The sequence below is a fragment of the Eupeodes corollae genome, chromosome 1 (assembly GCF_945859685.1).
Source record: "Eupeodes corollae chromosome 1, idEupCoro1.1, whole genome shotgun sequence".
Taxonomy (NCBI): domain Eukaryota; kingdom Metazoa; phylum Arthropoda; class Insecta; order Diptera; family Syrphidae; genus Eupeodes; species Eupeodes corollae.
In genome coordinates, this window is record NC_079147.1 from 28,878,581 (window position 1) to 28,893,740 (window position 15,160).

The following is a 15,160-nucleotide window of genomic DNA, read 5'->3' on the forward strand; positions in this document are numbered from 1 at the left end:
TGCTATAAACGCTCATCAGTGAAACATTTCAGATTCCTGCTCATCAGTGAAACATTTCAGATTCCTGCTGTTTAAAATTTTACTGATGGATTTTAAAATGATCGACTTTTCGTGCACATAACAAACTTTTGAGATTTGAATTTTGAAGCTTTTTGCCGACATAGTGTCCAAAGCTTTTGTGTTCTCTTATGCATTCTTCAAGTTAAAAATGTCAAATTATTTTTAAACCAGGTTCTAATTTTCTAGACCCCCAACATTTTAAGGTCTAATAAATCGAAGTTCTATGTCAAACTGAGGCATAAATCAGAATTCTAACGTTTGATAACTTGATGAAAAAATTAGTTAGAACTCATTCGAGTTATAATTTTTTTTAATAAACCGAGTTTCAGTTCAGGGATTTAACTTTGTCGAAGCATTAGTCGTAAATTATTTATACTTTGCTTTAGAATTTCGTTTCAAGTATCAATTTCCTTAAACTGTTTTTGTAAGAGTAAATAATTATTATTATTAAATCATTATCGTCTTGAAGCCGAGAAAGTGACTAGTGATGTCAAAATTTCGTGAACATTTGGTTTTAGACGTTTGGGCATCATTAATGCAGTGATACTTTTATGAATTTACACTTTATTTGAACATTGAATGTGGCCTTTATTTTTCGTCAGACTTCGCAAGGTACACCTTTAACAATTAAACCTACAACATCCCTTTACAATCAGAAACTGCTTAAACAATATTCTGGTATTATTAAAATAAATATAGTAGTTCGTTAGTTTTTCAAAAACGAAAGAAATTGTATCGCTTTTCGTTTTTGCTTATTTGTTCGTTTCTGCATCAAACTCCACAAACTGTGATTGTATATTTCTAGGATGTCGACTATCAAATAGCTATCAAACACTGACATATTATACTATACTACATATGTGTAGTATGTCTATGCTATCAAATATCTCAAAAGATGTTATGTAAAATTTTATCGATATGTAAAACTTGAGCAAATCGATACAAATAAGTAAGACATTAAGTGATTTAAGGAATAAATTGAAGAAAAACTAAGAAAAAAACTGTATATATCTATATCTATACTAATATTATAAATGCGAATGTAAGTTTGTTTGTTACGCTTTCACGCAAAAACTACTTAACCGATCATCATGAAATTTTGCACATACACTCTTGAAGGTATTAGAAGTAACATAGGATACTTTTTATTAAAAAAAATAAAACAAATTTACGAAAAATAAGAAAATTGTTTTACAAAATATCGTCAAATTTAGCTATTTCAACTCCATCTAGCATCATCTAGCATCATAGTAATGAAGTTTCAACCCTGAATACTTTAATACCAACCCACTGTATTACCGACGGTGACGACAATATCTAATTCAATTGAATATAGTTTCAACTGTTTCTAACTTTTCTATATTTATTGTTATTTTCTTCTGTCGTTACATGCAGTATAATACTATTCACATTTTTGAGGTTATCCGTAATTTTTGTGGTTAGCTGTTACTTTATTGTTTTAGATCTAACTAGATGATGTTAATTCTTACTCTAACAAACAAACTTACATTCGCATTTATAATATTAGTATAGATGTCCGTGAGAAAAGACCAAAAATAGCAGTTGCTGTAGCTTCGTCAGGTATTGCCGCGACGCTATTAAAGGGCGGTCGTACGGCACATTCCGTTTTAAAATAACCATTGAATTTGGCACAGGAAGATTCGCCCATCTGTAATTTTAGTAAAAATAGTTCACGAGGTAGGATGCTGCGAGAATGCAAGCTTTTAGTGTGGGATGAAAGTACAATGTCTCACAAGAAGGCTATAGAAGCTTTTAACCGGACCCTCCAGGACTTGCGAGATAGTACAGATATAATGGGAGGCATGGTAATTTTATTAGCCGGTGATTTACGTCGCAGCGATTCGAAGGGGGACACCAGCAGATGAAATTCAAGCGTGCATTAAATCATCAAGCTTATGGCCGAAAATTGAAAAACTCCGCCTGAAAACGAATATGAGAGTGCATCTTCATAGTGACGTGGATTCAGGACTTTACGCAGAAATGTTGTTGAAAATTGGTGATGGTTGCTTAGACGTTGACGCTGAAGGCTACATATCACTGTCAAGAGAATTTTGTAATTTAGTTCGAAGTGATGTGGATCTCATTGCTAATGTTTTTCCGGAACTGCAACAAAATTTGTGTAGTGATCAGTGGTTGTGTGTAAGAGCAATATTAGCACCAAGAAATGAAATTGTAAATAGGATTAGCACTGACATTTTAAACGAGGTTCAAGGAGAAATGAAGGAATATTTGTCAATGGATACAATTATGGATACGGAACTAAGTACTTCATATCCTGTGGAGTTTTTAAATTCACTTGAACTATCGGATGTACCGTCACATAAACTTCAATTGAAACTAAATGTAGCAGTAATGCTTATGCGAAATCTAGATGCTCCTCGGCTATGTAATGGAACAAAGCTTCTTATAACAAAATAAGGGAAATAGTGTTATAATACCTCGGATACCAATTATTCCCACTGACCTTCCATTCCAATTTAAAAGGGTTCAGTTTCCCGTCAAGCTTAGCTTTGTTTTTACTATAAACAAGGCACAAGGTAGCAGAAGTGCATTTAGAAAAACCATGCTTCTCTCATGGTCAACTTTATGTAGCCTGTTCACGTGTATCTAATGCCCGGAATTTACACATATTTGCACCCGACGGGAAAACTTATAACATTGTCTATAAAAATATCTTAAATTAATACTATGTATTTTATTTTTTTAAATTGTTCGAATTCAGAATTATTTATTTTTGTCACGGTGAAATATATTTTAACATTTGTTGTTGCATTTCAATAAGCATATTTAAGGTGTTGAAACTTCATTGTCTGTAGTAATTTTTAAAAATTGTTGATCTCAGCCAAGCAATAAAATTTAGTTATTATATTGACACATTTCTATTATTATACCCTTACCCTTTATCTCTCATACTTATTTAATTTCTCCACTGCGGGCGAAGCCGCGGGTAAAAAGCTAGTGTATATATATAGAGTGTTTTTGTTTTGAGTATTTCAACATTAATTTCGTCGAGTGTTAAGTAAAACTACACAAATATTAAGAAAACATAAATTATTGTTTGAATTAAAATTGAATATAGTAAGAAGAAGCATCACTATTATTGTGACAGATTGTTTTTGAATTATTTGTTTTGAAAGAAATATTTGTTAACTTATCTTTTAATATAAGTATTTCTATAAAATTAAAATAATTTTCTTTTAATTTCTGTAAAAGACTTCAAGCAAGCTTCAGGCAGCCTTACTCACCGAAAAAGAAAACAGGAACTTAAAGATGCTGTATAAAACAACGAATTTAAGTCTTAGTTCGTTTTGTGATCCAATACCATTGTGACCTTTAATAACATATTACTTATTTTTCTGATAAATTTACAGTGGCTCCCAGCCAAAATGATGCGCTCAACTTCTGTACTGAAAATTTAAATAAATAGGGAACCACTTCGAAATCAAAAGAAAACCATGCGTAATGTTATTTATTAAGTTTATTTAATTGGTGGTTCTAACAAAAAATAAAGAGTTTATACATTTTTAATAGCTTTCATTTTATCTGCCTAGTCGCCAGACCTAGATCCCATCGAAAATTTATGGTCGAAGCTGGAGCGCGAAATTCGAAAACATGTGAATTCATCCAAGGAAGATTTAAAAAGGCACTTTTGGATGAATAGGGCACTCAATCAATCAATCAATGTCAAAGAGACTGAGACATTGTTTCTAAACAAAATAATTATTATGACTGGTTTAGCTATTAAACATTTATAAATTCTTCATTTTTCGTTAAAAGCATCATTGAAAAAAAAAAACCTAATAAATAACATAACGAATGGTTTTTCTTTTCATTTTCAAGCGGTTCTCTTGTTATTTAAGTTGTTCAGCAAAGAAATTGAGTGCATCATTTTGGCTGGGAGCCACTGTACATATGTACCTGTACCTTCTACATAAATGCAATGTAAATGAATCCGAAAAATCTCTAAGATTTCTTCTTACCCCTCGAAAGTTCAAAGGCTCCTCATTTTACTCTTCTGTATCACTCAAAAATTCTATATATTCATGTATGATATATCTCTTTTCATTTAAAAAAAAAGCTTTATTTTTAGTAAAATGATACAAGTTAATCCATTTAAGAAGAAAAACGTAGAAGAAAATGATGTCGTTTATTTTGTTTCGCATGTGGGAACGAAAACTTTCGTTTTTTAAGTTACATGAAGCAAATCTTTGGCACACGTGAAAACGTTCGTTCGTGTGTGCGATTAGAATGTCACTCCCGAAGTTTCTCTTCAACTTCGAATTTCTTCCGAGATTTGAAAAAATCTAACGTTCTTGATTCATTGAATCTGTAGTTTTAAACCGGAAATCAAATGCGTCAACTTTGATTGAATAAACACAAAATTGCTATTTGAACATAACCTAAATCATCAAATTAAATTCTTGTTCAACTTTGACCTAATAAAAGAATTGAATGATGAATTACACCAAATGTTCATTCTGGTCAAACAAACCAAATTCCAAATATGTACTCTGAAACAAATCCAAACACTGGAATTAAACCAACCTTCCCACAAAACAAAGGCCCCCAAAAACCATTTTTTGTTTTTTAAAGTAAAAAAGATTATTTTTTTTTTGATAAAAACTTAAATTATTTATTTTCAACTTTCTTAATTTACTTAAACCTATTTACATTGTAACGGTTTTAATTAAATTATGATGACTAATGAAAACAATGTACAATGGAAATGCTTATTCAGTCAACCTATCTTATATAATTCTAGGCTAGGATATCACTTTAATCGACTTCTTCTACGGTGGGACCAGTGCGGCCACCGAATCCACCAGATTGCTGGCCACATCCTTGAGCACTATTTGCTCCTCCATTGTGAATCTTTGTCATAATCGGACTGCAAATGCTCGATACGTTCTTCATTTTGTCTTCGTATTCTTCCTTGTCAGCGAGTGTGTTCGAGTCCAACCATTTGATTGTTTCCTCGCAGGCTTTTCGTGCAATTTCCTTCTCTTGGTTGCTTATTTTATCTCCGGCCTGGTCGATGGCTTGCTTCACCCCGAATACATAGCTCTCGAGGGTGTTGCGAGATGCGATCTTCTGCCGTTGCTTCTCGTCCTCCTCCTGGAACCTCTCAGCCTCGTTTACCATTCTGTCGATTTCGGCTTGTGACAGACGACCCTTATCGTTCTTAATGGTTATGTTCTTGGTGTTGCCTGTTCCAGTTTCTTTGGCAGACACATTCAGAATACCATTTGCGTCCAAATCAAATGTCACCTCTATCTGTGGTGTTCCTCTAGGAGCTGGTGGAATGCCCGACAGATCAAATGTGCCCAGTAGGTTGTTATCTTTTGTCATCACCCTTTCACCTTCATATACTTGGATGGTAACGGCTGGCTGGTTATCGGCAAACGTTGAGAACGTTTGGGTCTGCTTGCAAGGTATTCTGCAATTCCGTTCCACTATCTTGGCCATTACTCCGCCTGCTGTCTCGATACCCAGTGACAATGGAGCAACATCAACAAGAAGAACATCTTGAATTTCACTACTCTTGTCACCACTCAGAATGGCTGCTTGTACGGCAGCTCCATAAGCTACCGCTTCATCAGGATTGATCGACAGATTCAATGATTTTCCACAGAAGAACGACTGCAAGAGATTCTGTACTTTGGGAATTCTCGTTGAACCTCCCACAAGGACGATGTCGTGAATCTGCCGTTTGTCCATTTTAGCGTCATTCAATGCCTTCTCCACTGGTTCCAGAGTTCCACGGAACAGATCAGCGCACAGCTCTTCAAAGCGAGCTCGTGTCACTCTCGTATAGAAGTCAACTCCCTCAAATAGGGCATCGATTTCAATAGTGGCTTCTGTGCTGGATGACAGTGTTCGTTTAGCTCTTTCTGCGGCTGTTCTTAAACGACGAAGGGCTCGAGGATTCGAACGAAGGTCTTTCTTGTACTTTCGCTTGAACTCCTCTGCCAGATGAGTCACCAAGCGATTGTCAAAGTCCTCGCCACCCAAGTGTGTGTCTCCAGCCGTCGCCCTCACTTCAAACAGCGAACCCTCATCGATTGTTAAGATGGAAACGTCGAAGGTACCGCCTCCCAAGTCGAAAATCAGCACATTTCGTTCACCGGAGAGATTCTTGTCTAGTCCATACGCTAATGCTGCTGCTGTTGGCTCGTTGATGATTCTCAGAACATTCAGTCCAGCTATTGCTCCGGCGTCTTTGGTAGCTTGGCGTTGTGAATCATTGAAATATGCTGGAACTGTGATAACTGCGTCCCTCACTGTCTCTCCCAGGTAGGCTTCTGCTGTCTCCTTCATCTTCGTCAACACCATCGAGCTAATCTCTTCGGGGGCAAATCTTTTCTGTTCTCCTTTGAACTCGACTCCAATTTTCGGCTTGCCACCCTCACTTACTACTTTGAATGGCCAGTGCTTCATGTCATCTCGAATTTTTGGATCATCATATTTGCGTCCAATCAATCTCTTGGCATCAAACACTGTGTTCTTGGGATTCATGGCAACCTGGTTCTTGGCCGCATCACCGATTAGTCTTTCCGAGTCTGTGAATGCCACATAGCTGGGTGTTGTGCGGTTGCCTTGGTCGTTGGCAATGATCTCTACTTTGCCATGTTGGAAGACTCCAACGCACGAGTAGGTTGTTCCCAAATCAATTCCGATTGCTGGCATTTTGTCTTAGTATGATTTTTCTTTTCTGCTTTTAACTTCAAAATTCAAACTTTGATATAATTTAACTTGTGGTATATTAGAGTATTTTCTAGTTCTGTTCTCTGCTTTTTATTTCACTGTTTTCAAAATACTTTTATTTACTTCACTTAAGTTTTTCGACTTGTTTAAAATAACACTTCGTTGAATACTTTGGTCTCAATTGCTTGAAATATTTTTCAATAATGATTGAGAAGAGAACGAAGGCAGGTATTTATATGATTTGGGGTGAAGAGCGAATATTCTCGAAACACCATCTAGATGTTTGTGGAAAATTGTAGAAATAGAAAATATTATAAATGGGTGGAGAGTTAAGAGAACTCTCGAAGTTTGAGAGGGGAGAGAATAAGGTTTTATTAAATAATTTTGCTGACAGAGACTTAATTTCTCCTTTCAGTAGTTGTGTAGTGTGTTAAGAGAACAGGGTTTAGTTAGAAAGGAGGAAGTACGTTTCTACAGACAGATTATTAAGAGAGGCAAATTAAAGCATTTTGCTGATATAAGAGAAAATATTTCTCCTGCTTTTCAGTGCTGAATCAAGAGTTAAGCGAATTTGTTGAGAACGGTTGAATGTATGATTTGAATTCCCTTACACAATGTGTAGAAAGAGAAAAATGTAAAGTAAACAATTATTTTCATCTTTTTTTAAAGGTTTGTTTTTGTTTATGTACATATATATGTACACTTTGTTTATAGATAAATACGTTGAAGGAAGAAAATAGAAAATGTCTTTTCGAGAAATTTCGACTGTTTGATGTCGAGGATTATTTCCTTTCTGTAATGGATTATAGAAAACCTACATATGTGTGTATGCATGAATATAGAATGTGCCTAAAATATGTGCTTATTTAATGAGCGTATTATTGCATTTTAATAAAAACATACACATGACTAGCTAGGAATAAAATAAATCCAAGTGACATATTATTTTTATTATTTGCATTGAGCTTTGGTACACTTGATGGCCATGTGTCTTTGGATTGGTATACAAATTCTGGACCGCGATACCAGCGGCTTTCAGAAGTCAAATCAATTTTTACATTCCATTTTGTGGCATCATCTGCTGGATTTTCTTCGCTAGGTTTGGTACCCATCTCCACTCATCTTCATTTGAGCTTTCTAAGATTTCACCTACTCTAAACATGACAAATTGATTTATCTTTTGAATGTCGATTTTGATCCAGCAAAGCACCGATTGTGAGTCTGACCAAAAGTAACGTTTGTCAATTTTAATCGAATGCCCTCTTATGACTGTTTTAGCAGTGCACTGATATTTGTTTAATGTGACCGACTTTTGTCCTGGAACATTCGAGAGAACACTCAATTTGAAAACCTTTTTTCAATCTGAGATAAGCCACCGCTGCATAAGGTGACATACTCGTTGGTACCCGCGTCCACAAAAATGTGAAGCTCAACAGAACATCCAATTTCAAACTTTAAATCGCTAAGGTATTGTCTTCGAATTCGGATTTGTTTAACTTATGGCAAAAGCCTAACCCATTCCCGCCATAAATGAAGCTGGTCTGGATATATTTCTTCATCCCACTGCGTACATATGTACATACATATGTATTTAATGAGCAAAACGTTTAAATGAATAGATGTGAACATATTTGAATTGTTTTTATCTGATTTCCTGTAGCGAATTTTTGTATGGATGTATAAACTAACAATTTGTATTTTTAACTTCCATATACATACCTATCTATTGACATACATACATACATAGGTAGGTAACTACAGAAATAACTAATTTAAGCCGCCATTTAAAGCTTTTGTAGATATTTTTAATCCTTATGTTTATGTCTGAGCAGATAATCAAAGTAAGATGATATGTATAATATGTATGTATAGGTACTAAATTAAATACATATGTATGTATATACAGAGGTATGATTATGTACCTAATAGGTATGTAATCAATATTACGTGCATACCTCAGGTACCTAACTAGGTAATTCATTTTATTTAATAGTTTGTGCTTATAGTGCAGGGCCTGGGGGTTTTCATCTCGGATTAGAGTTACAGTGAATGAATTAATATGATCGATACCCAACATTTTTTGGTGCACTCCATTTTTTCATTGTTTAAACAAATTATTGTTAAAAAATAAATGTTTGACCATATATTTTCACTTTAAACAGTATTTTTTTAACTTTCCATAGGAAGTTATTGTAATCGGTCCGATTTGTCGAATTGAAAATTTTGACGTTTCTCGACGTTTCAAGGTCCCTAGAGTCGAAATAGAAGATTTTTAGACAGATGTCTGTGCGTCCGTATGTCTGTACGTTCGCGACGTTTTTTTCGTCGTCTATAGACAAGAAAATGCGAAAAGAGCTCTCAAGAAAATTGCGTGGGTGGTTTTTTTACCATAGCAGTTTGAAAAAAAGGTGACAATTTTGGTAAACCCTAAATATGTCAAGAACCAATGACGCTAACGTGATACCAAAAAAGTATATTTTTGGAAAACACTTCAATTAACGGTTTTCTTTTTTAAATCAAAGAAACTGAAAAACAAAAATGTGTTCCTCGAAAATTTTACGAATAAAAAATTATTTTATCTCCAAAATAATTTTGTGCAACGAAAAATAATTTTTTTGACATCTGATAAAATTTTGAAAAAATCTAATAGACAGTTTTTTTTTATAAAAAATAGAAACCTAAGAAAAAACGTTATTCAAAGTTGGTAAAAACTGAATTTCGACTCAAATATCTTTTCTAAACTTTGAAATTATGGTTTGCAAAAAATACAAACCTAGAAAAAAGCAATACTAAAACTTGGTAAAAATTTACTAACGACCCAAATAGCTTTTAAAAATTAAAAATATTAAGGGGGTTTTTGTATGAAATTTTTATACTCGCAGTTTAAGGCAGCTGCTTGCCGAATTTACAATTTGAAAATTTAGAATGAAACAACAACAACTTGTGTGTGCCACCACCAAGTTCATAGGCTGGAGTTATAGCTATTTCACGGGGACCAACCCGATCATCAGACTCCTTTAGTGGTGCTTGATCGCTTTATGTTCAATTTAATTTTTGAAGAACTTTTGCCCAAACTGGGCTTGAACAAGCGATCTAGCGTGTGAGGAGCTAGTGCACTACGCACTACGCTCACATCCATACAAAAATTCGCTACAGGAAATCAGATAAAAATAATTCAAATATGTACACACATATCTATTCATTTAAACGTTTTGCTCATTAAATACATATATATGTACATATGTACGCAGTGGGGTGAAGAAATACATCCAGACCAGCTTCATTTATGGCGTGAATGGGTTACGCTTTTGCTATTAGTTAAACAAATCCGAATTCAAAGACAATACCTTAGCGATTTAAAGTTTAAAATTGGATGTTCTGTTGAGCTTCACATTTTTGTGGACGTAAGTATGTCACCTTATGCAGCGGTGGCTTATCTCAGATTAAAAAAAGGTTTTCATATTGAGTGTTCTTTCGTATCAGTGCCACGAATGGAACTTGAGGCAGCTGTCCTTGGCACTGCTAAAACAGTTATAAAAGGGCATTCGATTTAAATTGACAAACGTTACTTTTGGTCAGACTCACAATCGGTGCTTTGCTGGATCAAAAACGACAATCAAAAGATAAAACAATTTGTCATGTTTAGAGTAGGTGAAATCTTAGAAAGCTCAAATGAAGATGAGTGGAGATGGCTACCAAGCGAAGAAAATCCAGCAGATGATGCCACAAAACGGAATGTAAAAATTGATTTGACTTCTGAAAGCCGCTGGTATCGCGGTCCAGAATTTGTATACCAAACCAAAGACACATGGCCATCAAATGTACCAAAGCTCAATGCAAATAACAAAAATAATATGTCACTTGGATCTATTTTATTCCTAGCTAGTCATGTGTCAGTTTTTACTAAAATGCAATAATACGCTCATTAAATAAGCACATATTTTAGGCACATTCTATGTTCATACACACATATGTACATATGTAGGTTTTCTATAATCCATTACAGAAAGGAAATAATCCTCGACATCAAACAGTCGAAATTTCTCGAAAAGACATTTTCTATTTTCTTACTTCAATGTATTTATCTATAAACAAAGTGTACATATATATGTACATAGATTCGTGTTCGTGATATAAACAAAAACAAACCTTTAAAAAAAGATGAAAATAATTGTTTATACTTTACATTTTTCTCTTTCTACACATTGTGTAAGGGAATTCAAATCATACATTCAACCGTTCTCAACAAATTCGCTTAGCTCTTGATTCAGCACTGAAAAGCAGGAGAAATATTTTGTCTTATATCAGCAAAATGCTTAAATTTGCCTCTCTTAACAATCTGTCTGTAGAAACGTACTTAGTCCTTTCTAACTAACCCCTGTTCTCTTAACACAGTACACAACTACTGAAAGGAGAAATTAAGTCTCTGTCAGCAAAATTATTTAATAAAACCTTATTCTCTCCCCTCTCAAACTTCGAGAGTTCTCTTAACTCTCCACCCATTTATAATATTTTCTATTTCTACAATTTTCCACAAACATCTAGATGGTGTTTCGAGAATATTCGCTCTTCACCCCAAATCATATAAATACCTGCCTTCGTTCTCTTCTCAATCATTATTGAAAAATATTTCAAGCAATTGAGACCAAAGTATTCAACGAAGTGTTATTTTAAACAAGTCGTTATTCGTACTAAAAGAAAAACTTAAGTGAAGTAAATAAAAGTATTTTAAAAACAGTGAAATTAAAAGCAGAGAACAAAACTAGAAAACACTCTAATATACCACAAGTTAAATTATATCAAAATTTGAGTTTGAATTTTGAAGTTAAAAGCAGAAAAGAAAAATCATACTAAGACAAAATGCCAGCAATCGGAATTGATTTGGGAACAACCTACTCGTGCGTTGGAGTCTTCCAACATGGCAAAGTAGAGATCATTGCCAACGACCAAGGAAACCGCACAACACCCAGCTATGTGGCATTCACAGACTCGGAAAGACTAATCGGTGATGCGGCCAAGAACCAGGTTGCCATGAATCCCAAGAACACAGTGTTTGATGCCAAGAGATTGATTGGACGCAAATATGATGATCCAAAAATTCGAGATGACATGAAGCACTGGCCATTCAAAGTAGTAAGTGAGGGTGGCAAGCCGAAAATTGGAGTCGAGTTCAAAGGAGAACAGAAAAGATTTGCCCCCGAAGAGATTAGCTCGATGGTGTTGACGAAGATGAAGGAGACAGCAGAAGCCTACCTGGGAGAGACAGTGAGGGACGCAGTTATCACAGTTCCAGCATATTTCAATGATTCACAACGCCAAGCTACCAAAGACGCCGGAGCAATAGCTGGACTGAATGTTCTGAGAATCATCAACGAGCCAACAGCAGCAGCATTAGCGTATGGACTAGACAAGAATCTCTCCGGTGAACGAAATGTGCTGATTTTCGACTTGGGAGGCGGTACCTTCGACGTTTCCATCTTAACAATCGATGAGGGTTCGCTGTTTGAAGTGAGGGCGACGGCTGGAGACACACACTTGGGTGGCGAGGACTTTGACAATCGCTTGGTGACTCATCTGGCAGAGGAGTTCAAGCGAAAGTACAAGAAAGACCTTCGTTCGAATCCTCGAGCCCTTCGTCGTTTAAGAACAGCCGCAGAAAGAGCTAAACGAACACTGTCATCCAGCACAGAAGCCACTATTGAAATCGATGCCCTATTTGAGGGAGTTGACTTCTATACGAGAGTGACACGAGCTCGCTTTGAAGAGCTGTGCGCTGATCTGTTCCGTGGAACTCTGGAACCAGTGGAGAAGGCATTGAATGACGCTAAAATGGACAAACGGCAGATTCACGACATCGTCCTTGTGGGAGGTTCAACGAGAATTCCCAAAGTACAGAATCTCTTGCAGTCGTTCTTCTGTGGAAAATCATTGAATCTGTCGATCAATCCCGATGAAGCGGTAGCTTATGGAGCTGCCGTACAAGCAGCCATTCTGAGTGGTGACAAGAGTAGTGAAATTCAAGATGTTCTTCTTGTTGATGTTGCTCCATTGTCACTGGGTATCGAGACAGCAGGCGGAGTAATGGCGAAGATAGTGGAACGGAATTGCAGAATACCTTGCAAGCAGACCCAAACGTTCTCAACGTTTGCCGATAACCAGCCAGCCGTTACCATCCAAGTATATGAAGGTGAAAGGGTGATGACAAAAGATAACAACCTACTGGGCACATTTGATCTGTCGGGCATTCCACCAGCTCCTAGAGGAACACCACAGATAGAGGTGACATTTGATTTGGACGCAAATGGTATTCTGAATGTGTCTGCCAAAGAAACTGGAACAGGCAACACCAAGAACATAACCATTAAGAACGATAAGGGTCGTCTGTCACAAGCCGAAATCGACAGAATGGTAAACGAGGCTGAGAGGTTCCAGGAGGAGGACGAGAAGCAACGGCAGAAGATCGCATCTCGCAACACCCTCGAGAGCTATGTATTCGGGGTGAAGCAAGCCATCGACCAGGCCGGAGATAAAATAAGCAACCAAGAGAAGGAAATTGCACGAAAAGCCTGCGAGGAAACAATCAAATGGTTGGACTCGAACACACTCGCTGACAAGGAAGAATACGAAGACAAAATGAAGAACGTATCGAGCATTTGCAGTCCGATTATGACAAAGATCCACAATGGAGGAGCAAATAGTGCTCAAGGATGTGGCCAGCAATCTGGTGGATTCGGTGGCCGCACTGGTCCCACCGTAGAAGAAGTCGATTAAAGTGATATCCTAGCCTAGAATTATATAAGATAGGTTGACTGAATAGGCATTCCCATTGTACATTGTTTTCATTAGTCATAATAATTTAATTAAAACCTTTAGAATGTAAATAGGTTTAAGTAAATTAAGAAAGTTGAAAATAAATAATTTAAGTTTTTATCAAAAAAAAATAATCTTTTTTACTTTAAAAAAACACAAATGGTTTTTTGGGGACTTTGTTTTGTGGGAAGGTTGGTTTAATTCCAGTGTTTGGATTTGTTACAGAGTACATATTTGGAATTTGCTTTGTTTGACCAGAATTTGGTGTAATTCATCATTCAATTCTTTTATTAGGTCAAAGTTGAACAAGAATTTAATTTGATGATTTAGGTTATGTTCAAATAGCAATTTTGTGTTTATTCAATCAAAGTTGACGCATTTGATTTCCGGTTTAAAACTACAGATTCAATGAATCAAGAACGTTAGATTTTTTCAAATCTCGGAAGAAATTCGAAGTTGAAGAGAAACTTCGGGAGTGACATTCTAATCGCACACACGAACGAACGTTTTCACGTGTGCCAAAGATTTGCTTCATGTAACTTAAAAAACGAAAGTTTTCGTTCCCACATGCGAAACAAAATAAACGACATCATTTTCTTCTACGTTTTTCTTCTTAAATGGATTAACTTGTATCATTTTACTAAAAATAAAGCTTTTTTTTTAAATGAAAAGAGATATATCATACATGAATATATAGAATTTTTGAGTGATACAGAAGAGTAAAATGAGGAGCCTTTGAACTTTCGAGGGGTAAGAAGAAATCTTAGAGATTTTTCGGATTCATTTACATTGCATTTATGTAGAAGGTACAGGTACATATGTACAGTGGCTCCCAGCCAAAATGATGCACTCAATTTCTTTGCTGAACAACTTAAATAACAAGAGAACCGCTTGAAAATGAAAAGAAAAACCATTCGTTATGTTATTTATTAGGTTTTTTTTTTTCAATGATGCTTTTAACGAAAAATGAAGAATTTATAAATGTTTAATAGCTAAACCAGTCATAATAATTATTTTGTTTAGAAACAATGTCTCAGTCTCTTTGACATTGATTGATTGATTGAGTGCCCTATTCATCCAAAAGTGCCTTTTTAAATCTTCCTTGGATGAATTCACATGTTTTCGAATTTCGCGCTCCAGCTTCGACCATAAATTTTCGATGGGATCTAGGTCTGGCGACTAGGCAGATAAAATGAAAGCTATTAAAAATGTATAAACTCTTTATTTTTTGTTAGAACCACCAATTAAATAAACTTAATAAATAACATTACGCATGGTTTTCTTTTGATTTCGAAGTGGTTCCCTATTTATTTAAATTTTCAGTACAGAAGTTGAGCGCATCATTTTGGCTGGGAGCCACTGTAAATTTATCAGAAAAATAAGTAATATGTTATTAAAGGTCACAATGGTATTGGATCACAAAACGAACTAAGACTTAAATTCGTTGTTTTATACAGCATCTTTAAGTTCCTGTTTTCTTTTTCGGTGAGTAAGGCTGCCTGAAGCTTGCTTGAAGTCTTTTACAGAAATTAAAAGAAAATTATTTTAATTTTATAGAAATACT

General features: G+C 35.5%; 3 protein-coding genes across 3 annotated transcripts; 2 read left to right on the forward strand and 1 right to left on the reverse strand.

The window, feature by feature from the left end:
• The first annotated feature begins 2,061 nt into the window (after positions 1-2,061).
• Positions 2,062-2,499, forward strand: LOC129953715 (uncharacterized). The gene has a single exon (XM_056067102.1). The coding sequence runs from the start codon at positions 2,062-2,064 to the stop codon at positions 2,497-2,499; it is 438 nt and encodes a 145-aa protein (XP_055923077.1).
• A 2,263-nt stretch (positions 2,500-4,762) lies between these two features.
• LOC129938590 (major heat shock 70 kDa protein Ba) lies at positions 4,763-6,905 on the reverse strand. Its single transcript, XM_056046245.1, has one exon. The coding sequence runs from the start codon at positions 6,766-6,768 to the stop codon at positions 4,858-4,860; it is 1,911 nt and encodes a 636-aa protein (XP_055902220.1). The 5' UTR covers positions 6,769-6,905; the 3' UTR covers positions 4,763-4,857.
• A 4,500-nt stretch (positions 6,906-11,405) lies between these two features.
• Positions 11,406-13,702, forward strand: LOC129954226 (major heat shock 70 kDa protein Ba). The gene has a single exon (XM_056067990.1). It carries the CDS (start codon positions 11,647-11,649, stop codon positions 13,555-13,557), a length of 1,911 nt encoding a protein of 636 aa, XP_055923965.1. The 5' UTR covers positions 11,406-11,646; the 3' UTR covers positions 13,558-13,702.
• Positions 13,703-15,160: the final 1,458 nt, after the last annotated feature.